At 40.7% G+C, this 26953-nt stretch overlaps 1 protein-coding gene across 1 annotated transcript; it reads left to right on the top strand.

Annotated features, from left to right (window-relative positions):
• The first annotated feature begins 540 nt into the window (after nucleotides 1-540).
• Nucleotides 541-26953, top strand: LOC118406147 (acid-sensing ion channel 1C-like). The gene is made up of 20 exons (XM_035806029.1): nucleotides 541-629; nucleotides 2401-2524; nucleotides 3458-3549; nucleotides 3962-4060; nucleotides 4745-4877; nucleotides 6087-6185; nucleotides 6623-6748; nucleotides 7630-7782; nucleotides 8423-8567; nucleotides 9102-9158; nucleotides 9427-9577; nucleotides 19986-20118; nucleotides 20946-21044; nucleotides 21303-21428; nucleotides 22742-22894; nucleotides 23519-23663; nucleotides 23752-23808; nucleotides 24903-25053; nucleotides 25529-25620; nucleotides 26375-26953. The coding sequence occupies exons 2-20, from the start codon at nucleotides 2450-2452 to the stop codon at nucleotides 26539-26541; spliced, it is 2253 nt and encodes a 750-aa protein (XP_035661922.1). The 5' UTR covers nucleotides 541-629; nucleotides 2401-2449; the 3' UTR covers nucleotides 26542-26953.

Here is a 26953-nt window from a genome sequence, read left to right as displayed (position 1 = left end):
TTGCAACACTGCACGAAGCCCAAAATTTTTGGGCTTATATGGGACCGCAAATGAGCGGACGTTCGCGGGCATATACCGGGATGCCCAGGCACTTGTGCAAGCAGTATCGGGCCTCCATATGTCACGCACAGTAATAGTTGTGCATCTCCTGGCCTTATACAGGTTCCTCTACATCAAGTGAACGGACGGCACACACGCGTAAACGTCCACATATTTTGAATATCTGGGCAAATGTACCGGCGTATCCGACCCAGACATTTGGGTTTTCATGCAGTGCCCCGGTCTTTATTTTGTGTGGCTGAACTTTAGACAGCTCGATCCATGTCTTACGTACCCACATGTATAATTTCTGTCAAAGTCGGATTGCTGGCAGGCTTTTCTTTCAAAGCCACAGCGTATTCGTTACAAAAAACAAACAAACAACCATTTAAAGTGAGCTCAACGACAGGGCGACTACTGTACTTCCAATGACGTCATTTGCTGTCAGTGTCCTCTCGGTCAGTCTATAGCAGAGGTGAGTGAATATATATAAAGGAACGGTGAGTGAATAAATTTGATCTGCCGCTGTCCCAGCCACAACGTAGACAACGCTTGAGCTCCTGAACACTTATACACAGGAAACGCAAACGGTAAGAGTTTCTTTATGCTGAATGTACGTTAGAAAGATAAATATATTTATTTGGGGGTCTAAAACATAGACTAAAACGCGCGTTACCTTGTCAGTGCTGTTGTAACAGTATAAGATCAGATACGCAGTACGACAGATCGACAAGATAGACAGTTTTACTCAATATCAAACAAAAAATTATGCTAGCAAAGGGGTTAAGATGAGAATATTATAAGTTACAGAATTTGAGAAGTGGTGTTTTTTTTAAAAATCATCTGTTATAATGTCTTGCTTTGGAGTCAAAACATGCCGGTTGCCCGGTGGACTTTTATTTGCGCCTTCTTTGAGACAGCGCGAGTAACGAGTAAACATTTACATGTTTTAGTAGCCATTTGTCAAATTGGCATGTGTATCTTTGCAGGTGTCAAATAACCTGAAACCCTGCTTATGTCTTATATCACGGATAAGGACTATCAATGAGTTGCATACGATTTTGTGATTTGACAATATGTTTTAAATATTGTATTGTGTGTATGATTGTATCCAGGACCTCGCTAAAAACAGTAGCTATTGAGGGAGCTACCCTAGTAAAACAACAAAAACATGAATTAAATTAATAAATACTTGTAGGACAAGTTTTCGAATAGTGAAAAAAAGACCGGCAAGTTGTTTTTTCTTGGTTGAGATTTTTGTTAAGCCCAACCCCAAGTGAACAGTGTCCGCGTCATTTTGTTACATTTGTACGCTATTGAGCGTTATATTGAGAGTGCCACAAAGCCTTCTACAAACAAACATGTCGGTCCTTCCCCTCATTGCATTTTGGTGGTATCTCAGTGCACTTGGGGCACCGGTGCGGCGCTGTTGTATTATTTTCGCCGATTTAAATTTACTAATAGATATTGCGTAATACGATAAAGTATGACTTAGAAAACAACAAAATACACAAAACGTGAGAAAATTCGTTCTTTATCTCTGAAATTCATTGAGAAATCTTCCAAAATCCACAGTACTACAACGGTGCCCCAAGTGCAGTGAGATACCACCTTATGGTGGCGAACTCGCTGCAAACAAACGATTGTTTGTCTGAGCGCTCGACAAATCGCGTGGATATAAGAACAACAACAAAAATTTCCACGCTACGTGTGTTAAGTTGTCCTTTCAATCATGTTCCTTTATATTTTGTTTGATATTTCAATTATAAAGTCAAGACTTATACAAATTTACATCCAATTAAGGTCCCAAACAGTTTGCTTTCAAGTGAAGTGGGGGTGGGTGTATGTTGTCATGTTCTCCACTAGGGGTGGGTACCGGTACAGAAAATTTAGGTCCAGGTCTAGTTCAGGTTCAGAGGATCAGGTCCATGTCCGGACCTGAACCTGGACCTGATTCATTTTGTGAACACTTGTGAATGAACGATACTCAAAACAATGGTCATTTTGCTACAAAAAAAAGTCTGTTTTGTGGAGTGCTCGACTACCATTGGCGTTTTAAAATCCTACAAGGCTACCTGCCTCTGTACGATTGACTGTTAATGTTGGTAAATTGGCTATAGACTCTATTCTGCTTCGCTCTTGTTTTTGCCTCGACCGGTAAGCCCCAAAACGTATCAATGCCTGATCATATAATCTGTTCTTTTTCCAATCTGTCCAACATCCGGTCAACCCAATTTTTTTCAGGTCCGGTTTATCTGGACCGGTCTAATGAGAAATAAACGGTTTTCTACCGGTACCCACCCCTATTCTCCACTATTCGGCCGACATGCTTGAAAAATTGCCGTGTCTTGATATTTTCAGGTTCATGGTGGTCTGTCCCGTCCGCTTCACGCTGTTGTAACCTTCCGCAATGTCGCCTGAAGACGACAAAGAATCCCCTGAGAAGGAGTTCGCCAGTAACACCAGCCTTCATGGATTCAACAGGGTAAAATCAACTGTTGCTTAGTTTATGGTACTGGTGAAATGTAACAGTTAAAAGATATATGCTGAAGCGCTATAGGCATGGGGAGGGGTTGAATAAATAATTATCGTTTGACGCTAGTTCACCTCTATCCGCGGGTTAGCATGAACGTATTCCGTCGGTTTGAAAAACAAGCAAACACACAGACTGATTAGGGATATCAAGTACTAGTCAACGAACGGTGGATTCAAATTGCAATGGAAACTTTATCTAAAAAATATGGTCTTTAAAACCCCTTCCCATATACCGTTAGGTGATTCAGCGTTGGAGTCCAGTACTTTTTGGTTTTTTTGAACATTTCTGGCCTAGCGCAGTCATTGATGTTACTGTTGTTCTTGATTTCGTGATTTTTGATTCCTCAAAGGCACACTTTAGGACGATCGTTTTGAAATATTCATCAGATAAATCTTTGATGAGGGATAATAAAGAATTTTTGCAGATTACACCAGAGCTTACGTTATATAAAGAGGCGATTATTCTTAAGCTTTAAGCTCCTCTAGAAAAGGCCTGGTTGAATAATTGATGTTTATCTATGATTTCAGTGACCAGCATTTAATTCAAGTAGAATACAGTACATTCTGAACAGGGGTTTCTTTTGTTAAATAATGCACACCGATGGGCCCTTGCGTGCCGAAATGCCGTAATCCAGTCTGTACGAGCACTTGTCTAGCATTGCGAAAATGAAATTCGCGAGTAGAGCAAACATATCAAAACAGACAAAACTATTTCCAACCTTTGCATCTTTTCCCTGCCCTAGATCATATGTTGTCACAGTTTAGTTTTGGTAGGTGAAAATCAATTATTCGCGTATGTCAATCATTAAGTCAAGTCAGTGTGGCCTACTAATATGATGCAAAGAACTGGCATGGCAACTTGCTCTTTCATTTCGTGTTCCAGTTAGTCATCTCACCGGCCGGCGCCCTCCGAGCCCTGTGGGTGTTCGCCATCCTGGGCTCTTACAGCGGCTTCGGATACATGTTTGGCTCCATGTGAGTACCTGTCATTACATGTTTGCGATAGCAAAACAACCTGTATTGCATTAGCTCCGGTCCTTGGGCACCGCCATTTTGTGTGCCAAGGACGGGTGAATGATGGGAAGGGAGTGTCGCCACTTTCAAACTATGACGTGGAATGTTATAAGCGTGTTGGAGTGTTTTTGTCAGAAATGTAGGGACGATAGCTGCACAACAATGTCTGAATTAATCTGTTTCATGGTGGGAAAATGGTTTTGTATGAATAATTGGCGTGAAGTTTTTTGCGTGTTGTTGCGGTCTTATTTGGTACCTGCTGATATATCTGTGATTACCTATTTATTTGTGCTGGACCATGTATGAGGGGCTGTATATCATATCATATCACTACCTCCTTTATCTGCGTATCTTCTCCCCGCACACACACCAGGATGCACTCGTACTTCAGCTACGACACCATCACCGATACGAAGTTGGAATTTGCCGATGAGTTGACATTTCCGGCAGTCACATTCTGCAACATGAACAAGTAAGCACAGTCAAATTTGTCAAATCTAAATGAACGAGCACCTCTGAATTCATACCACCTAGCAATTGTGACCCCTTTTTCACATAAACTTTGACTGAGCTGTTTAAATGTTTATTTGTAATATTACCCATGGTATTACATTTATAAGAAATATTACATATTTCTATCAAATGATGTAAGCTGCACATGTATGATCACTGTTATAATCAAAATGCTGTAAATTGTATCTCTGTTATATATTTTGTCTGACCCTTCCCTCCTCCCTCATGACCTCAATGAAAAGTGGCCCGCGAGCCGATTTGAGCTTCGATAGATAAATGATGAAACATACAAACAAATAAACAAACAAATGAGCAAACAAATAAACAAACAACCTCATGGAATCTTGCAGAGACTAAGTAGGATTTTAAAGGGTCGTGATTTTTATAAATGACGATCTAGACAATTGATGAACAAGAGTGGAACTCAGATATTCAGTAGTGATCGATGTTATTCAGTCCACACCTGACACGACACAACAAATAAGCAAAGAAAACAACAAACAAACAAACGCAGGGAAGCGCCAGTCTTGTAGAGACTAAGTAGTTTGGTACAGGTCGTAATTATGATCAGCTGGGTACATGGACGACGCTATGGAGTTAACGCCTGACACAGCGTCAACCTTTTTTTTCTTCCTTCGGGCAGGTTTGATGCCAACAAACTGAAGGCGGTGGATTGGTCGTACCTGTCCACGTTCCTGTACGGTATTCAAGCGAACATCTCCACGATACTGACGTTAGGCGTGCCCCCTGATGAAACGGTCAACTCCACTCTTGAGGTAAGCACTGCATAAAATCGGATCTTTCAGCACGCTTTAAAATATGCTTACCCATGGTCCACAGGGAAGCGTTTCGAAGATCTATAACGTACTCAGGCACAGTTCTGTGGAATAGTCTGAGGGAGAACGTGAGGCTGGTGCCCTCTTTATCGTCGTTTAAGAACTTGACTGGACTAGAAATTATGTAACTATGGACAATGAGATGGACTGATATTATGTTGAATACGAAAGTATCTATGGAATGTTGAATTGTATGATGATGAATTGTATCTTTTGTGTAGTGCATTGTATTTAGAAGGTATTTAGACCCCTGACCTCCTCCACCCTTGAAATCTTGAAAAACGGCTCAGGCCGAATGATGTATCAAGGTTAAATAAAGGTTAAAAAAAAAATGCTAAACGGAACCTTAACGATTACTTTTTAAAAGGTGTGCTGTAAGGTTTTCTTTCAGTGAACGTTATCAAATCAGGACATGATTTAGTTATGATACAGCTGCATGCAACAGCCAGAGTTGCCGAAACCACTGAAAGTACTTAATGATTAAGTTAAATATAAGCCTTACTTATTATTGAGTATGTCATTCTAAGAAATTAATTGTTTCGTTGTTAACGTTGTTGTTGATGTTATGCTGCTGCTGATGCCGCCAGTACTCTGTGAGTATGCCTATCATATATGTATTGCTTAATTCTATGTTCAAATGTATAATATAATGTATATAGGTTCCATGGCACTCAACATCAGCATTGTTGCCTAGGATGCCTTCAGTATTGCATTGTTGCAATTTTTAACCCAAAATAAACAATTCTGTTTGATCTTACCTCGCTTGTTCTTAAGCAGTGTGCCTATGAACATTTTTGTTATGTTGATCATTTTAAGATCATTTAACACCTTGAAATCCCATGTTCGTTAACAGAAAACCTCTTTTCACTTCTACCCTAACCCAAACTTTAATCCTAACACTACCCCTACATTAAACCTATGCTAACCCTAACCCTAACCCTAACCCTAACCCTAACCCTAACCCTAACCCTAACCCTAACCCTAACCCTAACCCTAACCCTAACGCTAACCCTAACCCAAACCCTAACCCTAACCCTAACCCTAACCCTAACCACTAACCCCTAACCCCTAAGCCCTAAGCCCTGACCCTTAACCCTAACCCCAACCCTAACCCTGTGGTAATGACATTCATATTTCATGACCTAACAGGGAACGAAATTGGAGGATCTCGTCTTGCAGAAAGGTTTCAACGTTTCGTGGACTCGCATGCCTCTTTGCACGTGGAGAGGTACCCGATGCACTGAGCAGGTAAGTTGTAATTAGAGACGCTGTATCGTACAATTTTACCCAAAATTTCTCCTTCTTCTTCTTTCTTTTGAGGCTACCCACTTCAACATGCTGGGGAATTTTCATTTTCACCTAAGTGAAATGAGGGAAGCCGTGTAAAGGGCAGAAGATCGGTAACACAGCAGCATTCGAACTCGAGACCCCTCGGTCCTGAGCCAAACAAACACGCTGACGCTGTGCCACACGATCCCACGAGTTTACAGTTCAATGGCTTGTTGCTACCTGGGGAAAAAATCACGGCATGCTTTGCTTACTGGTCAGACAAGGACTTCTAACGTGAGCTATGGAATAAGTGACAAAAAGTCTGTATCGTCCACCATCCTGGCTAAGGCCAGGTACATTTAACTTCCAAAGGGTTCTATGATTGGTAACTTATCCTAATATTCTGTCATCTGCAGAACTTCACCCATTCCTTCGGTCACTACGGAAACTGCTTCACTTTTAACGCTGAAGCCAACAACCCACTGAAACAGACCATGCAAGGAACTGGAAATGGACTTATGATCATTGTCGACATTGAAGAAGTAAGTTTCCTGTATCTCTATATATCATTCTGTATCTGTGTACCAGTCGTTCTTCGTATCACACTACGCCTCAGTATCTGTTTCTGTATTTGTGTAGTTACTAATACCAGTCGTTCTTAGTATCATACCGAGCCTGTATCTTTAGCTGTATCTGTATCTGTATTTGTGAAGTCGCTATACCGGTCGTTCTTAGTATCACACCACGCCTGTATCTGCATGGTTACCCTTGGCCTTCTGAGTGTCACACAACCCCCTGTATCTATATCTGTACCTGTATCTGTAAGGCACGCGGCACGACATCAGTTATTTATTTACACTGAACGACCCGCCACATAGATATGATGATGATATAATTGGTAGCCATAAACAGTTTTTTTTTTAAATGATGACCGATCATTACTCTTGGAAGCCATCCAATTTTAGCCGCAGTTCGCTCCTCCGTGATCCATTTACTTAGAATGTTCCGCGGTAAAGCTATTGCAATTGTTAAGAGCATGAAGTAGTCAAAATCATGCTACTGTCACAATAGTGGCCCCGTCGGGGAGTATACGTAATTGGGCTATTTTCATGTACTTTCGGATGTAAGCCTTACATGGCCCCGTGGGACACCCGCATCTACCAGGGTATTTTGGGGCGCAGTCGGGACCCGTATTTATTTTTTTTTAAATTTGAAATTAAAATCAATCCGGGACCCGTTGACAAATACACGTGAAAACACAGCAAGGTACTCCACTGTATCCGGCAGTCCACCTGAACAAATTTCTGGCTTAAGAGCCGACAGGGGCCCGGCTCTTGACAAGCACATGCGCAACTTTGTCCACAGCTTAAGGCAGATTCGTGGCGGCTTCATTGTACTGATATGGTCATTATAATTTTTACAGGACGAGTACACAGAAAGTTTTACCGTTGGTGGGAATGCTGAAGTTGGGCTGAAAGTCCTGGTACACGATCCGAGGGAGCCTCCCATGATGGACACCCAGGGCATCGCCCTCGCGCCGGGCAACCACGCTTTCATTGCCGTCAAGCAGACGCTGGTAGGTCTTAAAACATAGCTGATCGTCTATCACCTTCCGAATGGTGCTTTAAACTGGTTTGCATTGCACTGCAGCATAGGTGTCGCTGCTTACATATGCGGTTTCCAAACGCAAAGTATTTAACATAACCTATACATATCTCATGCGGTGTTTATAATTCTGTCCCAAATGTAAAAAGTTGTATGATGATTGTTAGTTTGCAATGATTTTTGTAAAGTAAAAACTGATGATAACAGTAAAGCAATTATCGTCTATGTTTGCGTCGGTCCTAAAATGTGACTGGGTTTGAAACAACACCTATGCTGCAGCACAATGTGAATCAGTCAGAGTCGTCCTTTGGAATTTGACAGACGGTCACCAAAACTTCGATTCAATAAAACAAAATTTGTTTTTCCAATGTGTACAAAGATAATTTTTTTGCAGTGCATGACCCCGAATGACCCCTGAAAATCCAAAATGGCTGCCACATCGATCTGGAAATGACTCTAAATTAGAGTTCTAATCAAGGAGGTTGAAAAAAAAACTTTTTTTAAGCTCCTTGCTCTAATAGAGTCATTTCCAGATTTTGCGGCAATCTTGGAACTTTTGCGAAACTGTTCACGAAGATCGGTCTCATAGTATTCCGTCCCCCCTTCCTCAGTACGAGAACCACGTGCCTCCGTGGGGGGTCTGTCAGGACCGACAGCTGGAGTATTACGACACCTACACGTTGAACGGCTGCTATCTGGAGTGCAGAAGTAAACACGTGGTCCGGAACTGCAGCTGTCGAGCTTACGACTTACCAGGTACAATGTAAAATGCCTCACGACCTTCATGGTATTAATAAGATTGAAGCTTACATATGAACGAGAAAATAACTAGATGTACAAAATTACAATAACTACCGACCATGTCTAAACAAAGGATTTGCGACCACCCACTGCAAATTGAAGCTGGTAGATACTCCCAGAGTCCGCCAAAGGACAGAATATGTGCTTGTTGTAACGATGATTATGTAGAAAACGAAGTTCATTGTACACCGTGATTTGCAAATTTCTTTTAAGTACCTTTTCATTAGATCATATTACGTTTGACGAAGGACGAAATGTTCAGATACATTATGTCATCTAAAGACTACGATGTAATAGAAAAACTATAAATTTGTGTACACATGCGTCAAGGAGAGGGTAGAGACTATGATTTAGATAGAATATGACGTTCCTTTCTACTCTTTTTATTCTAATTATCTAGCTAAATGCATTTAGCCCACATAAAAGATCATTGTCGTTATTATTGGTCTAATGGAAAATAACGCGTCTTCGATCTTCTTATACCTACAGGAACGGAAGAATCTTGTGATCCAACCACAATGTTCACCTGTGTCAGAGCAGTGCTTGGTGAGTGTTCTCATTGCTGGTTACAGTTTACATTAAATTTTGTACAATATACTGGCAACTTTGGCACATGTATTTTGCTCCCTCGTCGGATTCTACCAGTAGTATTGGCGTACGTTAGTTAACCCAATTAATACGGAAGTCATACAAAGGCATATGATATTTTATTGAGGAGAAAACATTTTATAAGATGATTTACTCACAGGATGACCGTGACGCTTAAGTAGACGTACTGAGCTGAATAAAAGTTAATTTCTCCCTACCGTTACAGTTCAGGTGACCAGAGGAGATCTGACGTGTGACTGTCCTGTGCCCTGCAGTATGACGTCATATACCACGTCTGTGTCCTTCGCAGGGTTTCCAAACAAACACACTCGGGAGTATGTTGGCCCGTTGTTAGGCATGGAACCAACCTACTTGGAGTAAGTTTGCCGCAAATACAATACGTTTGGCAATAAGAATTATTGCGATGGCGACGGAAAAATTCCAAAAATTATCTTCGAATTCCGGGAATTTTTGCCAAACGGACGCACACTATACTGTTGGGCTAGCCCCTGAGGCGTCGCCAAAATCTTGAAAGTCAGGTCAATCTAGGTGAACACATTGTCCAAGGTGTTGTTGATCCTATAGTATGTATACAGACTGGGCGTTTTTTAATCATCATGGGTCGCCAGGGGGTACTTTTGAGCCCCTCCGTAACTCCTAACTAGCTACTTATATTATGGACACCAAATTTCATGATGCAAATGATATACATGCAAAATAAACTTAATATCTTAATTTTGGTGTAATGATGTAATGACCTAATATGGTGTGATGACGTATCATGACATCGAAGTGAACGTTATTGATGTCTGCGAAGACATTTGTTGTGAAAAGCAGCAGTATCGACATAAAATGTCATAAAATGACGCCTTGTATTCAATAGCCGCCATGTTGTATCTGCCATCTTTGATTTTCAAAAATACATTCTTTTCAGGAAATAGCCCCCAAACAAATTATTGTCACTGAAACCCAAGCATCATGTACCTCCATCTCCCTTAATCGCGAGATTTCATATCAAACATGATATAAAGTAAACAGTAGTAGGCCAACGTAGGTAAAAGTTGTTCACCATTTCCTACATTTTGTTCCAGGAAAAACGCTGTAGCCTTCAGCGTGTACTACGAAAAACTGAATTACCAGAACATCAGGCAGCTAAAAGCCATGGACGAAGGGCAGCTGGCAAGTACGTGAGAATAAGCCATTTCATAGTTCCTAGTGCAGGCGTGATGCAATGTGGTATAAGGGCAAAATTTACGGACCGAGGCCCTTGAGTTGTAACCATTTTCGCCAGATGACATGCAAGCGAAATCAGCTGGTCGCAAACCATACTCCTCTCGAATGTCTCCTATTTGTGACCTGTGGAGCCTGGTAGAGGCTAAAGGTAAATGTAAGGTAAAGGTAAAGGTAAAGGTAAGGAGCCTGGTAGAGGCTAAGACTTCCATACGGACCTCATACGGACTTGAAAGTATACGCACGGCTTTGCCCTTATGTTTCAATCCAAATTCAACTAGAAAGCAAACCAACTATGCGCACTCCCCCAACAGGTAACATAGGAGGGATGATGGGGCTGTTTATAGGGGCTAGCGTGCTGTCCCTCCTGGAGGTGTGCGAGTTCCTACTGAAGTGGCTGCTGGGGTTCATGGGGAAACATCTGCGTCCCAAGGTGGTTAAGGTGAAACCCAAAGACCCTCACACAGCCTTTCACAAGTGAAGATCGACTTCTTCAATAGTACTTTTCAGTTTGTATGTCACTGTGTGTACAGTACTTAGTTTATTTCATTTGTGTGACGCAAGTAAAGATTGACTTCTTAAATCTCTATGTAATTTTCAGTTGTATGTCACTGTATGTACATTACTCGTTTTATTTTATTTGTGTAACGCAGGGCCCCACTGCAAAGCAGTGTCAAGCCTGGATAAAATGACAGAAAATAAATAGAAGAAATAAGATAAATGGATTTAAGTGTTTATGTAACCAAAATAAAGCACATTTAGCCATAGCAGTTTTTAAAAAGACGTCTGTACACAATATACACCCTTCTGATGTTGTTGATGAACAACGGATATTACAAATCATACTTCCAGTTCTTCATACGACTCTAAAGTCTACAAATACTATAGTAAGTTATAAAAAGAAACTATTTTGTGCTTAACGTCTTTGTTTAATACTTGATACTAAGTTGTAAACAAAAACTGTTTTAATCTAGTGGCAGAACATGTAGAAAAAATATTTAGTGAAGCATTTCGAACTCGAAGTGGAGGGCTAGAGACGAAGCGTAATGCTTATTCGCTCACTATAGTGTAAATATAATGGTGAAGATAAATGTTGTAGATATGGTGAACATGTTCATTTCAGTTGCAAAATATTTATTACTTTTTCATAACTTATATTTTAACCGTGGTATTTACAACTCATTTCTGGGTTTAATTTCCACAGAGTTATTAGCAACTGGGAACTATTGTTTGTTAATCTAAGATATTACATTGTTTCATTAAAAATTTTATTATTGTTTTTTCTTATCTTTGAATATTTCATTATTAATCTATAAATTGCACTGTAACATTATCCCACAACTAATTACGCAAAGAGATCTAAGCTATGTGACCTATTTGTACTCTTTTGTGAACAAGAGTGGTTTGAATCTACGAAAAATGTTACTTTGACATTGAAATGACAGTGTATGTTTTTCTTTTTAAAGTATGTGGAATTTTTTGCTCATTTTGTACACAGATACGACTCATTCATTGTGCGTGTGATAAACAAAATAATGTTGCTATTGAATAAAAGATTCTATTTGACACCAACCGTGTTTATTATATGTCACGTGATATGTGTTACGAGATGCGAGTAAAACTCTCAGTTGTCGACGAAACTGACACCGCCTTGGAGGCGTAGCCAAAATAAATTCCCATTCAAGGGAGACAATAAACTGTCCAAATAGGCAATTTGCCGAGCTGTGGCCTCAGGCCTTGTCGACAAAATAAATTCTACCCCAGAGGTGTGGTCAAAATAAATTCCCCTTCACCGGAGACAACAAACTTTACACATCGTTAATTTGCTGGGCTGTGGCCCCAGACCTTGTCGACAAAACAGTCACCGCCTTGGAGGCGTGGCCAAAAATAAATTTCCTTTCACGGGAGATAACAAACCGTTCAAATAGGCGATTCGCCGGGTTGTGGTATTAGGCCTTGGTGACAAAATAAAATCCACCCCAGAGGTGTGGCCAATAATTTCCACTGGTCTCATAAGTTCATACGTTCGGCAGTCATTGCAGATAATCGTTTAATATTGAGTTATTTGCCACTGAAATAATATGTCCAACGGTATTTGCCATGCCCTAGGTAGACACCGGCGTCAAAGCTAGTTGCACTGTTAAAGTACCATTAAACGCTATCTGGACAAGGGTTTTGTCATCTCTCTCTGTAGTAAGGCTAGATGTTATGGTAGTGTTACAGTTATGTACCATTAATATCAAATCCTTACTGCAGCATGTACAGAACACGAGATATCAAAATCAGAAATTCTACTGCAGTACCATGAAAATGACTGGGAACCCTATCTTTTTTTCTATTATGGCAACCCCTAACAATTGCAATAAAGATCCATTGGCATTGGCAAATTCTCAAGCTATGCTGTTCACTTACACACACAAATTAAACCAAATTAAACCATTATCATTAACACACACACATGTAACCGTTAGCATAACCCTCTTACTCTTACAGAAAGAATATCACAGAAAAGCACAACAAAATACTCAAATTTTTATTAGAGACCTTATTCACATAAAATCTTACCTATTGCTTGCCTGGTAACGACAGTTAGACAAAAGGCTTAAGAATGACACATTCTCTCACTCTTTACGTGATCTCAACCGTTCTGGGTGACAAGCTCTTAAGAGTTGTTTTCTAAAGCCGTGCGTCTTTGCGTACAGCCCATGCGTGACCTCCCGTGTCCATCTTTGTTTGGGGATCAAGTCAGGCGTTCGTCTGTAAAGGCCTGAGGCCACAGCCCGGCAAATTGCCTATTTGTACAGTTTGTTGTCTCCCGTGAAAGAGAATTCATTTTGGCCACGCCTCCAAGGCGGTGTCTGTTTTGTCAACAAGGCCTGATGCCGCAGCCCGGCAAATTGCCTATTTGCTGTCTCCCGTGAAAGGGAATTTATTTTGGCCACGCCTCCAAGGCGGTGTCTGTTTTGTCGACAAGGCCTGAGGCCACAGCCCGGCAAATTGCCTATTTGCACAGTTTGTTGTCTCCCGTGAAAGGGAATTTATTTTGGTCACGCCTCCAAGGCGGTGTCTGTTCTGTCGACAAGGCCTGAGGCCGCAGCCCGGCAAATCACCTATATAGCTATTTGTACACTTTGTTGCCTCCCGTGATTGGGATCTCCAGTAAGGTGTATGTATGTAATGTAAATTTCATCATAATTCAGACTTTGTTGTTCTAAGTCTGCGAAGTGGTATAATGAATAAATCAAAAGCGCCCTCTAACTGTCGTTACTAGTGTTGCAATCATCTGCCATCATAGAAGCCATTGTTTCCGAAAGCATTATCTAACATATATATCGCCCTCCTCTCTCAAAATTTAAGAACATTTCACATGATCAGTAGAAAATAAATCGCCCTATTGAAGCCTGCTATGAGGGCAATAAAAATCGTACGACGATGGCGAAATATTGGACATGTTCAAAATCTATTTCAGCTCTTTTTTTCCGTCGTGGGATGCTCCCCAATGGCATAAGACTTACCTATGCTGACCTGACGTATATACGCTCTTAGTACCTCATCGTACGATGTCCTCTGATTTTTCCCTACGTACGACGTACTGCGCTATTACACCGCGCATGAAATCGTACCGGGGCCTTACGTTACACTGATCGACCTGTCCTACTGAAATCACTTATTTATGAACAAGTTTTGTAAACTTATTCTTTGAATGAGTCACCAGGTAACATAATCTTATGGTTTGGTTTGTGTTCTTTTCTGCTTAATGGATCAAAACGCTGGCTAAGTTCTAGGTTTTCACGTTCCGATAGAGCATGTGATATAGGCTGTAACCGATCGCGCCGGGGAGAGTCATTCGTAGCAGGGAAGGGCGTTCTGCCCTACTGGAGCATCCATAAAGACTGGATATTGTGTAAACGTCCAAACTCGCGGATTTTACATGTGAGTGAAGCAAATATAAACAGGCTATTATACGGTCCGTTCCGCTCTCTGGGTACCAACTCGCGAGTGTGTGGCTGAATTTTAGACAGTTCGACCTATGCCTTACATATCTACATTTATCATTTCTGCCAAAGTCGGATTGTTGGCACAAAAGTACAGCGTATCCGTTACAAAACACAAACAAACAAACATTTAAATTGAGCACAGTGACAGGAAGGCCATTGTACTTCCTATGACGTCATTTGCTGTGTGTCCTCTCGGTCAGTCAAAGGTGAGCGAAGAAAGGAACGGCGAGTGAATAAATTTGATCTGCCGCTGTCCCAGCCACAACGTATGGCGGTACATCCTTGGCTCCTGAACACATCTGTACATGTACAGGTAAGGCAGACGCTAAGAGTTTCCCAATGCTAGACGTACATTAAAAAGAATGCCAACGAAGGATTGATCGAACAGGCATTTACCGTGTCAAGATCGTTCTAAGTTGCTTACGGTATAAGATCAGTTAAGCAGTACGACCAACCAAGCTTTAAACTGACCGTTTTACTCAGACGAAACAAGCATTTTGCTAGGAAGGAGTGACGATGTGAATATCATTACTTACAGACTTTGAGAAGTGATTTTTTTTTTCAAATCAACTGTTATGATTTGTTGCGTGGGATTCAAAGCATACGGGTTTGACCAGTGGACTGTCTGAGTGTCTCCTCTCTCTGCGACAGCGAGTAAACATTTACATGTTTTACTAGCAATTTGTCAAATGGGCATGTGTATCTTCGCAGGTGTGAAGTAACCTGATAACCCTTATGACCCCTATGAGTTGGATACGGTTTTGTGATTTGACGATATGTTTTAAATATTGTATTGTGTGTGTGTATCCAGGACCTAGCTAAAAACCAATGGTTAGCTATAGCTATTGAGGGAGATATGGTAAAAGAACAAATAATTAAATGAATAAAAAACACCTGTAGGACAAGTTTTTGGATAGTGGAAAAAAAGACCGGCAAAATGTTTTGTCTTGATTTAGATTTTTCTTTAGTCAAACCCTAAGTGAACAGTGTCCGCGTTCTTTTGTTACATTTGTACGCTAATTGAGCGTTAAACTGAGAGTGCCACAAAGCTGTCTGCAAACAAAAATTTCGGTCGGTCCTCATAGCACCATGGTGGCGAACTAGCTGCGACCAAGCAATTTACGATCAACAAATAGCAAAGATATAAAAAAAAAAAAGAATTCCACGCCCTGCGTGTTCTGCTGTCTTTTCAATCATTCTTTTACATTTTGTATGATATTCCAATTATAAAGTCAAGAGTTAGACAAATTTACATCCAATTTAGGTCGCAAACAGGTTGCTTTTTTAGTGAAAGGGGGTCGAGTGACATGCTCTCCACCATTCGGCCGACATGCTCGAAAAATTGCTGTGTCTTGATATTTTCAGGTTCATGGTGTTTTTTCCCGTCCGCTTCACGCTGTTGTAACCTTCCGCCATGTCGCCCGAGGACGACAAAGAGTCCCCTGAGAGAGAATTTGCCAGTAACACCAGCCTCCATGGATTCAACAGGGTAAAATCAACTGTTATTTATTTGCTTTTGGATAGACGAGGACAATGTAGAACTGCACTCAAGTTGTAACTTATATTAACATTGCCACATACACAGTACAGACAGAAGGTAAAGGTAGTCTTTTCTTACCTCCCCGACAGAAGTTTGTTTGTTTGTTTATTTATTTATTCGCACACAAAATATTACATTAAAACACAAAACGAAAACAATGGATAAAACAGGTGCAGGAGGAGGGAAAAAGCTTATGAAGCTTATACTTAGCCCTCCTCCTTTAAACTAAACAAAGTTGATTATGATATATAATAATAAAGTAAAGTAATACATAGAATAATAATGATACAATAAGGATAAACAAGTAATTAATGGTTTGAATTAACAATGGATGATAAAGTAACGTAATACATTGTACAACGAAAATGATAATGATGCAATAAGGATAAACAAGTAATTAATGGTTTGACTTAACAATAAATAATAAATCAACATAATACTTAGAAAATGATAACAATGCAATAAGGATAATGAAATAATGGAATGAATTAAGATAATATGATTTAAAAAGAAAAAGAATGTGGCTACTACAGGGGGCTTGGATGGATTAACAGATGGATTTTCAGATTACGTTTAAAAGTCAGGAGAGAGGAAGTTAGATTCTTAAGGGAGGGGGGAAGATCATTCCATATTTTAACACACTTGTATTTAACAGACATTTGGGCAAGAGAGGTTCTGAATAGGGGGATGTGTAGATTTGTGCTTTGGCGAGTTTGATAATTGTGAAACTGCGAGCGAAAATTAAGAAAGCTGTCAAAGATATCGGGGAGAGTATGGTTTATGTGTTGGGCTGTAAAAAGAGTCAGGTAGCCATTTTTACACCTGGCTGTGGAAGTGAGGAAGGTCAGGTTAAGTGCCTTTCCCAAGGGCACAACGTCGGGTGTACGAACTCGGGACCTCTAGATTCCGAGCCGAACGCGCCACAAGTTACGCCACACACCACACACGACGCCACATCAACTGTTGCTTTGTCTGTGGTACTGGTGAAATGTAACAAACAGATGAAAATATTACTAGTATGCTGAAGCGCTATGCCTTTAAGGGATGAATAAAGAAATATCCTTTGACGCTAGTTCACCTTTATCCGCGGGGTAACCTACATGTGTTCCATTGGTTTAAAAAAACAACAACACACAAACTGATTAGGGATATCAAGTAAACGAACGATGGATTCAAATTGCAATGAAAACTGTATTAAACTAGAAAGGTCGACATTTGCTTAGGAGCAAATACAGCATATTGCAATCCATCTTCACCCTTGAGAAAATCCCAAAATTCAACAATTTGAAGTAATGTTTGCTCAAAGGGAAAATAAAGTACTGTGGGCACTTGTCCTACACACCTTCATGCCGAATTTTAGGTCATTTGGTTTCAATGTAAGGGCATAGGAGCCAAAATATACATTTTTTAGTTAAAAATGGCTAAATATCCCAAAATAACTCGTTTAATAAGTGCTCTGTGAAGAAAGTGTTGATGGGGTCCTGTTGTCATATGTCCAATTTACCTTTGTACCAAATTTCAGGTCATTTGGTTTACATACAAGGGCATAGAAGCCAAATATATACATTTTTAGTCAAAAATGACTGAAAACCCCAAAATAAGCAAATCTTGAAGTGATCTATGAAGAAAGTGTCAATGGGGTCCTGTGGTCATATGTCAAACGCACCTATGTACCAAATTTGAGGTAATTTGGTTTTAATACAAGGGCATAGGAGCCAAAAATATACATTTTTAGTCAAAAATGGCCAAAAACTCTAAAATAACTCATTTTTGAAGTGATCTATGAAGAAAGTGTTGATGGTTTTCTATGCTCATATGTCCAATGCACCTCTGTACCAAATTTCAGGTCATTAGCTTTTAATACCAGGGCACAGGGGCCCAAAATATACATATTTTGACTAAAAATGACCAAAACCCCTAAATATCATAAATTCTAAGGCCTCTATCAAGAAAGTGAAAAAAGTATCTGGGGGTATTTGCTATTTCTACCACCCTGTCAAATTTCAGCTCATTTGGCCAAAAAAAGAAAAAAAATTAATCCCATTTGAAGATTTGACAGGAGAAGAGACAAAGGAAAAGCAATATATTGCAATCCCATACTATAGTATGGATTGCAATATAAAAAGGACTTTGAAACCCCCTTCCCATATGCCGTTTTGGTTTCTCCCATGGATAAAGGTGATTTAGTGTTGGAGTCCAGTACTTTTTGTCTTCTTTGAAGAGCAGTTCCTGTTTACTCATGACAGGCCTGGCTTAGTCATTGGTGCTGTTCTTGTTTTTGTGATTTTTAATTCCTCAAAGGCACTCGTTAGGACGATCGTTTTGAAATATTCATCAGATAAAACTTCGATGAGGGATCTGAAGAATTTCTGCAGATTACACCCGAAGTTATGTTATGTAAAGCCGTGATTTGTCTTCATAATGTTGACAACCTAAGATTTAAGCTCCTCTAGAAAAGGCCTTGTTGAATTATTCATGTTTATCTATAATTTCAGTGGACAGCATTTAATTTAAGTAGAATACAGTACATTCTGAACAAGAGTTTCTTTTGTAAAAGATAACACACCGATGGGCCCTGACGTGCCGAAATTAGGTTGTACGAGCACTGGCCTAACAATGAGAAAATGAAAATCGCGACTGGAGCAAACATATCGAAATAGACAAGAAATACCCAACATTTACGTCTTTTCCATGCCGTAGATCATATGTTCACGTGGCCACAATTTTGTTTTGCCTGGCAAAAATCAATTTGCTCGCGGATGTCATTCATAAAATCAAGTCAGTGTCGCCTAATGTAATTGAACTTGCTCTTTCATCGCGTGTTCCAGTTAGTCATTTCCCCGGGCGGCGCGCTCCGGGCCCTGTGGGTGCTCGCCATCCTGGGCTCTTACACCGGCTTCGGATATATGTTTGGCTCCATGTAAGTACCTGTAATTATAGGTTTACAATAGCAAAACCTGTATTGGAGTAGTTCTCGACCTACGGCGCCGCCATTTTGTGACCTAAGGGAGAGATGTATGATGGGAAGGGTTTTCGCCATTTTGTTTGGTTAACAACGACCTGGGATGAACATGATGTTGCGGTCTTTTCAGGCATGTAGAGACGATAAGTGCACTGCAATGAATACATTAGTCTATCTCATGTGAAAGTGGTTTTCTATGTGATTTTGACTTGAAATAATATGAGGGTGTTGTTGCGGTCTTGGTACGTGCTGATATATCATTGATTACCTACTAATATGCGGTGGAACCACACACATTAGGATGCAGTCCTACTTCAACTACGACACCATCACCGATACTAAGTTGGAGTTTGCCGATGAGTTGACATTTCCGGCTGTCACAATCTGCAACATGAACAAGTAAGTACAGTCAAACTTAAATAGTGACTACCTCTTCATTAAGACCACATGGCCATTGTTCATTTTTCTTTGGCCCAAGCTTTTTCAATAGGGGGAATGGGCACTGTAGAAAGGGCCAACTGTATTTCTCAAACGCACACAGGTGTTTTAGGTCTTCTATTGAATGTGAAAATAGTGGCTTCAGTTGGTAAAGTGGTATCTGCCTGCAAGATCCTTAAATTTTACTTTTTATATACGACACAATAAGCAGGGCTAGGAATCACAAGATATATTTCACCCTTTTCATTGTTCACTAGCATTGAGAATGGTACTCGTGCATCGGCTGTCTCAAGCACTGCCCCTTAGGTGCAGAAAGTGTCCTTATCATTGCTAGCGCTGTCGCTGATGTCATTGTAATTGACTGACCTGTTCAATGCACTCTCTATGGGCTCTCTAAGATAGTCATTTCGGTCTCACTGCCGCTGCCATTGAGACTTTGTAACATTTTAAAGCCTTTTATTGCTTATTTGTACTATTACGCAGAGAAGCACCAGCCTTGAAGAGACAAGTAGCTTGGTAGCAGGTTCTTATTATAATAAGCTTGATAGCTGGTGAAGAGAGCAATTCAGATATTCAGTAGTGTGCTATTGAGTGTAACGTAGACAATGTCCATTCAGGTTTGATGCCAACAAACTGAAGGCGGTGGATTGGTCGTACCTGTCCACGTTCCTGTACGGTGTTCAGATGGACATACCAACGTTACTGTCGTTGGGCGTGGCGCCCGATGAAACGGTCAACTCCACTCTTGAGGTGAGCACTGCATAGAATCCGTTCTTAAGCTTTCAGCACGCTTTAAAGTCTGCTAAACGGAACCTTTACGATCACTTTAAGGTTTGCTGTGAGGTCTATTTTTTTGCAGCAAACGTTAGCCAATCAGGGCATGATTTGGTTATGATACAACTACATGCAACAGCCAGGGTTGGCAAACCAACGGAAATATCGTTACGCTTAAGTCGAATATAAGCCTTACTTATTATTGAGTTTGTCATTTTAAGAAATTGATTGTTTCGTTGGTGTTGTTTATGTTATCCTGCTGCTGATGTCATCAGTACTTGATGAATATGCTAATAATAATCTAATGAATTTGATGTACTGATTTATTCTATGTTCAAATGTATAATATATGAATGGTCTATGGCACCCAACATCAGCATTGGAGCCTGGGATGCCTTCTGTAATGTAAAGATACAATTCTGTTTTATCTTACCTATCTTGTTCTTAAGCAGTGTATTTAAGAACATTTCTGTTAATAAATTTGAGCGTACCTTGAAAACCCATGTTCGTTGACAGGAAACCTCTTTTCACTTCTATCCTAGCCATAACCCTAACCCTAATTTTAATCCTAACCCTAACCCTAACCTTAACCCTCACCCTAACCCTCACCCTCACCCTAGCCCTCACCCTCACCCTCACCCTCACCCTCACCCTCACCCTAACCCTTACCCTGACCCTGACCCTGACCCTAACCCTAACCCTAACCCTAACCCTAACCCTAACCCTAACCCTCACCCTAACCCTCACCCTCACCCTCACCCTAACCCTATGTTAATGTCAATTCATATTTCATCACCTGTAAGGGCACGAAAGTGGAGGACCTCGTCTTGCAGAAAGGTTTCAACGTTACGTGGACTCGCATGCCATTTTGCGAATGGAGAGGCACTACATGTTCTCAGCTGGTAAGTCATCAGATGCGCTGTATCGACTAGTGTGTTTACAGTTCAATGGTTTACCACCATCTGGGAAGATATAATATATCACAAGATGCTTTTCTTACTCTGACCGTATGGATTGATGACGTAAGCGATGGGTCAAAGGTGGCAAAAAGTCGGTATCGTCCACCATATTTAGAAGAACTTCTGGTTAAGGCCAGGTAACTTTGAAAGTGTGCTATGATTACTAACTATATATTCCTTGTAATATTTTGTCATTTACAGAACTTCACCCATTCCTTCGGCCACTACGGGAACTGCTTCACTTTTAACGCCGACTCCGACAGCCCACTTAAACAGACCATGCAGGGGAGTGGAAATGGACTGAAAGTCATCGTTGACATTGAAGAAGTGAGTGTTCTGTATCTGTATTTGTGCATCTGTTATATCAGCCCTTCTGCCGACCACGCCATGCCCACCCCTGTATCTGTATGGCTACTAATATATTACCCTATTCACCTTGACCTGTACTTAGCTTGTTAGAAAGCAAAAACGTATAATAAAGGTCTTCATTCATTTCATTAACCACCGTGTGAGATCGCGTGGCGCAATCGGCAGATCGTTGGGCTCCGGCCCAAGAGGCCATGAGTTCGAATCTTGTTGTGTCACCGATCTTGTGCCCTTGGGAAAGGCACTTTACACGACTTTTCTCACCTAACTTAGGTGTAAATGAGTACCTAGCTGCGGCTAGTTGCAGTAACAAGCCTTTGTGGCAGTGGAAGGCCTTAGGGGCATGACGCACACGCCATGACACATGGGTTAGGGGTAGGAGGAACCTTGCATCCTTGGTCGGAAGTCCTCCTAGGAGACGGAAACTCTTTGCGTGTCACACAAGCCCCTGAATCTGTAAGGCCTGTATGATCGCCCTTTTGTATTACGCAGCAGACACGCGACGTGACAGCAGCTATTTAGACTAAACGACCCGTCACATAGATATGATGATAATGGAGAGAACTTTATTGTACGACATTTGTACATGGTACAATGTATGGCAACAACTATTACACATAGTACAAAATGTTTTGCTTTAACATTTCATTATAAATAGAATCTATACCACAGGCCTTTCCAGACTTTAATTGTTTCACACCAACTAGAACTTCTTTCATAGTAAATGGATAATCTAGTAAATTATTATTTAGTTTTTATCTAAATGTAATTGGTGGCTATAAACAGGTTTGTTTCTTTGATGATGACCGCAGATGTTCATCATTACTCCTGGAATCCATCCAATTCTAGTTGAAATTGGCGGTTGCTTTCCATAGAACAAACAAGAGTTTGAATTGGAAGTAGGGGCCCCAGCGGGTCGTTCATTGACTGTTTTGTTGCACTTTCGGGCGTGGTCCCTACATGGCCCCGTCGGACACTCTGCGACTAGCCGGTTATATTGGGCGCAGCCGGGCGCCGGATTCTAGCTCTTGAATTTGGAATTAAAATCAATCCGGGACCCGGTGATACCCGGTGATAAATAGACACCGTGACCAACCCGTGACAACACTGTTAAGTACCCCCGCGGTATATCCGTCAGTCCACCGGGACAAATTTATAGCTTCAGAGCCGGGCCGGGGCGACATATCTCCGACGGGCACCGGCGTGATTTTGATCACAGCATAAGATAGACTGTTGGCTGCTACATTGTACTGATGGTCATCATAATTTTACAGGACCAATACACCGAAAGTTTTTCCGTTGGTGGGAATTCTGAAGTCGGACTGAAACTCCTGGTTCACGATCCGAGGGAACCTCCCATGATGGACACCCAGGGCATCGCCCTCGCGCCGGGCAACAGCGCTTTCATTGCCGTCAAGCAGACATTGGTAGGATCTCAAACCTAACTGACCGTCTGCCACCTTCGTAATGGTACTTAAAACAGGTTTGCATTGTACTGCAGGATAGGCGCCGCTTCTTACATATGCGGTTTCAAACGCATAGTGTTTATAAATATACATGTTTTTTTTTTAATTTTTAAAACAACTTTATTCAGTATTTCAGTATAATACATAATAAGACAAACATGTACATCATTGGCACACAATGGAAAAAGACATTTACATGAGGTATAACAAAACTGGGTCAAAGAGAGAAGGGTAACAATCATTGATCATTGATCTGTAATTGCATTAACGGGTGTATCTAAGGGATATCTATCATTGGCATATTGGCAATTTTAGCTTTGAAATATTTCAAGTTTGGTTTCAAGTCTTTCAAAAACAGGTGTAAATTACATATTTGGCAATAAGGATACAATGTGAAAGCTTGTTGATAAATATACATGGTTACTAGTATTTAATGCGATGTTTACAGTACTGTCCCAAATGTAAAGAGGTGTATTCCACAATGTAAATTACCGATGAATGAAACTGATCACGGAGATCCTAGGGTAATCATATCATTTTACGTACATCATGACTGTAACATTATTCAACATTTCCCCTCCCCAGTACGAGAACCACGTGCCTCCGTGGGGGGTCTGCCAGGACCTACAGCTGGAGTATTACGACACCTACACGCTGAACGGCTGCTATCTGGAGTGCAGAAGCAAACACGTGGTCAGCAACTGCAGCTGTCGAGCTTACGACTTACCAGGTACAATATAAAATCCATTAGGACCGTTCTGTTATTATTGTTTGGTCTTTTAGAAAACAATGCTTCTTACATCTTATTTTGCCCGCAGGAACGGAGGAATCTTGTGATCCAACCACGATGTTCACCTGTGTCAGAGACGTACTTGGTGAGTGTTTCATTGATGTTAAAAATTCACATTTGTGAAAGAAACTTGAAAATTTGTTAATGTATTTTGTCACTTTGTCAGATTCTACTAATTAGATACGTTTGTGAAGATTGGTCATCCAGGATACAATAAACACAGGTAACTATTGAGGTGGAACACCTATTTACATTATTAAGAACACCTCAATAGTTAGATGTGTTATTTATTTTTAGAACACCATAGCCGTTACCTGTTTTGTTTATTTAGAACATAAGAATTATTCTTTGTTCCGCAAAATTTGTACATTTCATTTTCAATCCATTCACTGATGAAGAACGGTGGACACCGTTCGAAACGTCTAATTAAAATCTGATATTTACCCAGAAGTATAGACTGAATCATCTTCTACTAATTAGATAGTTTTATTTCTGCCGAAGTTTCAGTGAACATCTGTCACTTTCCTTAGGTCAATTCGAACTGGTTCACATTGTACCGCCGCTACTAGAATATCGGCGTCGCTGCTTGTAGATGCGGTACCAGAACTTTACGTTTGGAAACAAAACGACAGTTATAGATGCAGTACAATGAGTGGGGACTAAACAGTTAGATTTTTTTCCCTGTAAAACATGTAATCCTATGGGGAAGTGGAGGAAACAAATATGTCATTGTCTCAAAAATTAAAACGTTAAGCCATACAAATTACCCTCAAATGATAGCCTACTCTCTCCAGTCTCATCAAATGCATTTTGCAAGAATTTCTATACGGCTAGTCCTCAGATTGACCCCCCTTTTATAAATCAGAGCCCTTGGATGGGTCCTTTTGACTAAAAACAGCTATTTGGGGATGATACCACTACCTCATGGGGGTGCCACCCCCTCACAACTGGTTAAAGGTCATTTTTTACAACTGATTCAACAAGTATAGATATTTTCTACTGAAGACACTCCAAAAATGCCCAGATTTTAACATACAATCCCGCCAAAAAAGGCTTTTCAATGAATTAAAGCCTTGTTTTTATATGACCGGGGGATGTAGGCGCACGCGCAACGCGCTAACCGGCTACAGATGATATTGAGCTGATTGAACGTTCATTTCTCCTTTTTTCCCGTTACAGGTCAGGTGACTAGAGGAGAGGTGAAGTGTGACTGTCCCGTACCCTGCAGTATGACGTCATACAGCACGTCGGTGTCCTTCTCAGGGTGGCCAAACAAACACACCCGGGAGTACATTTCCCCGATGTTAGGGATGGAAACAAGCTACATGGAGTAAGTCTGCCGCAAAGACGAAACCTCGAAACTTAGGCCACTCCATGTAACCACATTGTCCATAGCGTTGTTAACCCTATACAGACCGGGCTTTTTGGTCATCCTGAGCGCCGGGGTTACCATGTTGCTTTTAGGGTCCCCATCCATAACTTCTATACTACTTTGAACATGAACACAAATTTTCTGGAAATGATATACCGGCAAAATAAACTTATTATCTTAAATTTGGTGTAATGATGACGAAATATGACATCGGGTGAGTGAATTTAGCATAAGGATGGCTAACAGAACGTTTATGTCTGCATTTGTTGTCAATGGCTATCCGCCATGTTGTATCAGCCATCTTTGATTTTCAAAATACGAGGTAATGTACCTCCATCTATACCTTCATCGATATCGCGATATTTCATATAAAACATGATAGTTGGCCAACATAGGCCACAGTTGTGCTTCATTTCCTACATTTTTGTTTCAGGAAAAACGCCGTAGTCTTCAGCGTGTACTACGAGAAGCTGAACTACCAGAAAATCAGGCAGCTAAAAGCCATGGACGAAGGACAGCTGTCAAGTACGTGAAAATAATCCATTTCATATATAGTTCCAAGTGCAGACGTGATGCATTGAGGTATAAGGTCAACGTTTATGGACCGAGGCCTTTGAGCTGTAGCCCTTTCCACATTGCATCACGAACGTTGTTTGTCGTTCATCATTAAATTCCTGAAATTAAAGTTTCAACAAATCAGTTAAATGTTAAAAACTTGCGCTAAACTGGTAAGATTATTATGGGGGTGTGAAAATATGACACTATTACTTTTATTTGTTTGCCTTTCATATTTTTGTAAAAATTATTTCACTGATAAAAAGTCAACTTTGGAAAAATCAATTTTAGAGTGGGGTGATGTTTTGATGGTCAATTCCTGCCAAATATTTATATGAAACAGACGGCTTTTGCATGGGGAGGAAGATGGATTGAAATATGCTGTATTTGCTCGCGAGCAAATGCCGGCCTTCATAGTTTCCTTAAGGTGGGCTCACACGTGCGTATTCGACTCTGTATGAGGTCCTTATGGAAGTTTTAGCCTCTACCAGGCCCCACAGGTCTCCATAAAAAAAAATAATAGTGATTTGCTATGGCCAGATAACATGCCAGTGGAGTCAGCTGGTCGCAAAACATACTCCTCGGCCAGCTGACTCCTCTGGAATGTTATGCATCGATATTTCTACTTTTGCGACCTGTGGATCTGGTAGGCTAAGAAATTCATACGGGCCTCATACGTACGCACGACTATAAATCAAACCAACTGTGCGCACTCCCTCTACAGGTAACATAGGAGGAATGATGGGGCTGTTTATAGGGGCTAGCGTGCTGTCACTCCTGGAGGTGTGCGAGTTCCTGCTGAAGAGGCTGCTGGGGTTCATGGGGAAACATCGGCGTCCCAAGGTGGTTAATGTGAAACCCAAAGACCCTCACACAGCCTCTCACAAGTGAAAATTGACTTCTTCAATCCCTATGTAATTTTCAGTTTGTATGCCACTGTACATATGTTACTTTTTATTTTATTTGTGTCATGCAGGGCCCCACTGCAAAGCAGTGTCAATCACTAATAATGACAAAAATAAGTAGAACTAGAGTTCTACGACCCCATACCTTCGCAAAATAATTCTACCCTTTACAACTGCTGAATTAATTGTTTTTGTCATTAATTATGCAAATAAGGTTTTTGTTTGCATAAATTCTATTACTTGATCATTTCCTCCACCAAATAACAGACGTAAGCAATCTATATTAAAAGATTAACATCCCATTTTCAAATAACTTATGTAAATAAGGACCTCATTTGCATAATTAATGGTCAACTATGTTCACCTGTACATAACTTCCAAATGCTACCACTAAGAAG

Source organism: Branchiostoma floridae, chromosome 2, assembly GCF_000003815.2.
Source record: "Branchiostoma floridae strain S238N-H82 chromosome 2, Bfl_VNyyK, whole genome shotgun sequence".
Lineage (NCBI taxonomy): Eukaryota > Metazoa > Chordata > Leptocardii > Amphioxiformes > Branchiostomatidae > Branchiostoma > Branchiostoma floridae.
This window is presented reverse-complemented; position numbering and strand designations above follow the sequence as displayed.

Excerpts from the sequence above, each read along its gene's own strand:
- LOC118406147 (XM_035806029.1), top strand. The coding sequence starts at position 2,450 with ATGTCGCCTGAAGACGACAAAGAATCCCCTGAGAAGGAGTTCGCCAGT. Across the intron at positions 6,749-7,629 it reads TCATTGTCGACATTGAAGAA|GACGAGTACACAGAAAGTTT; the intron begins GTAAGTTTCCTG and ends TAATTTTTACAG. Across the intron at positions 25,621-26,374 it reads GGACGAAGGACAGCTGTCAA|GTAACATAGGAGGAATGATG; the intron begins GTACGTGAAAAT and ends CTCCCTCTACAG.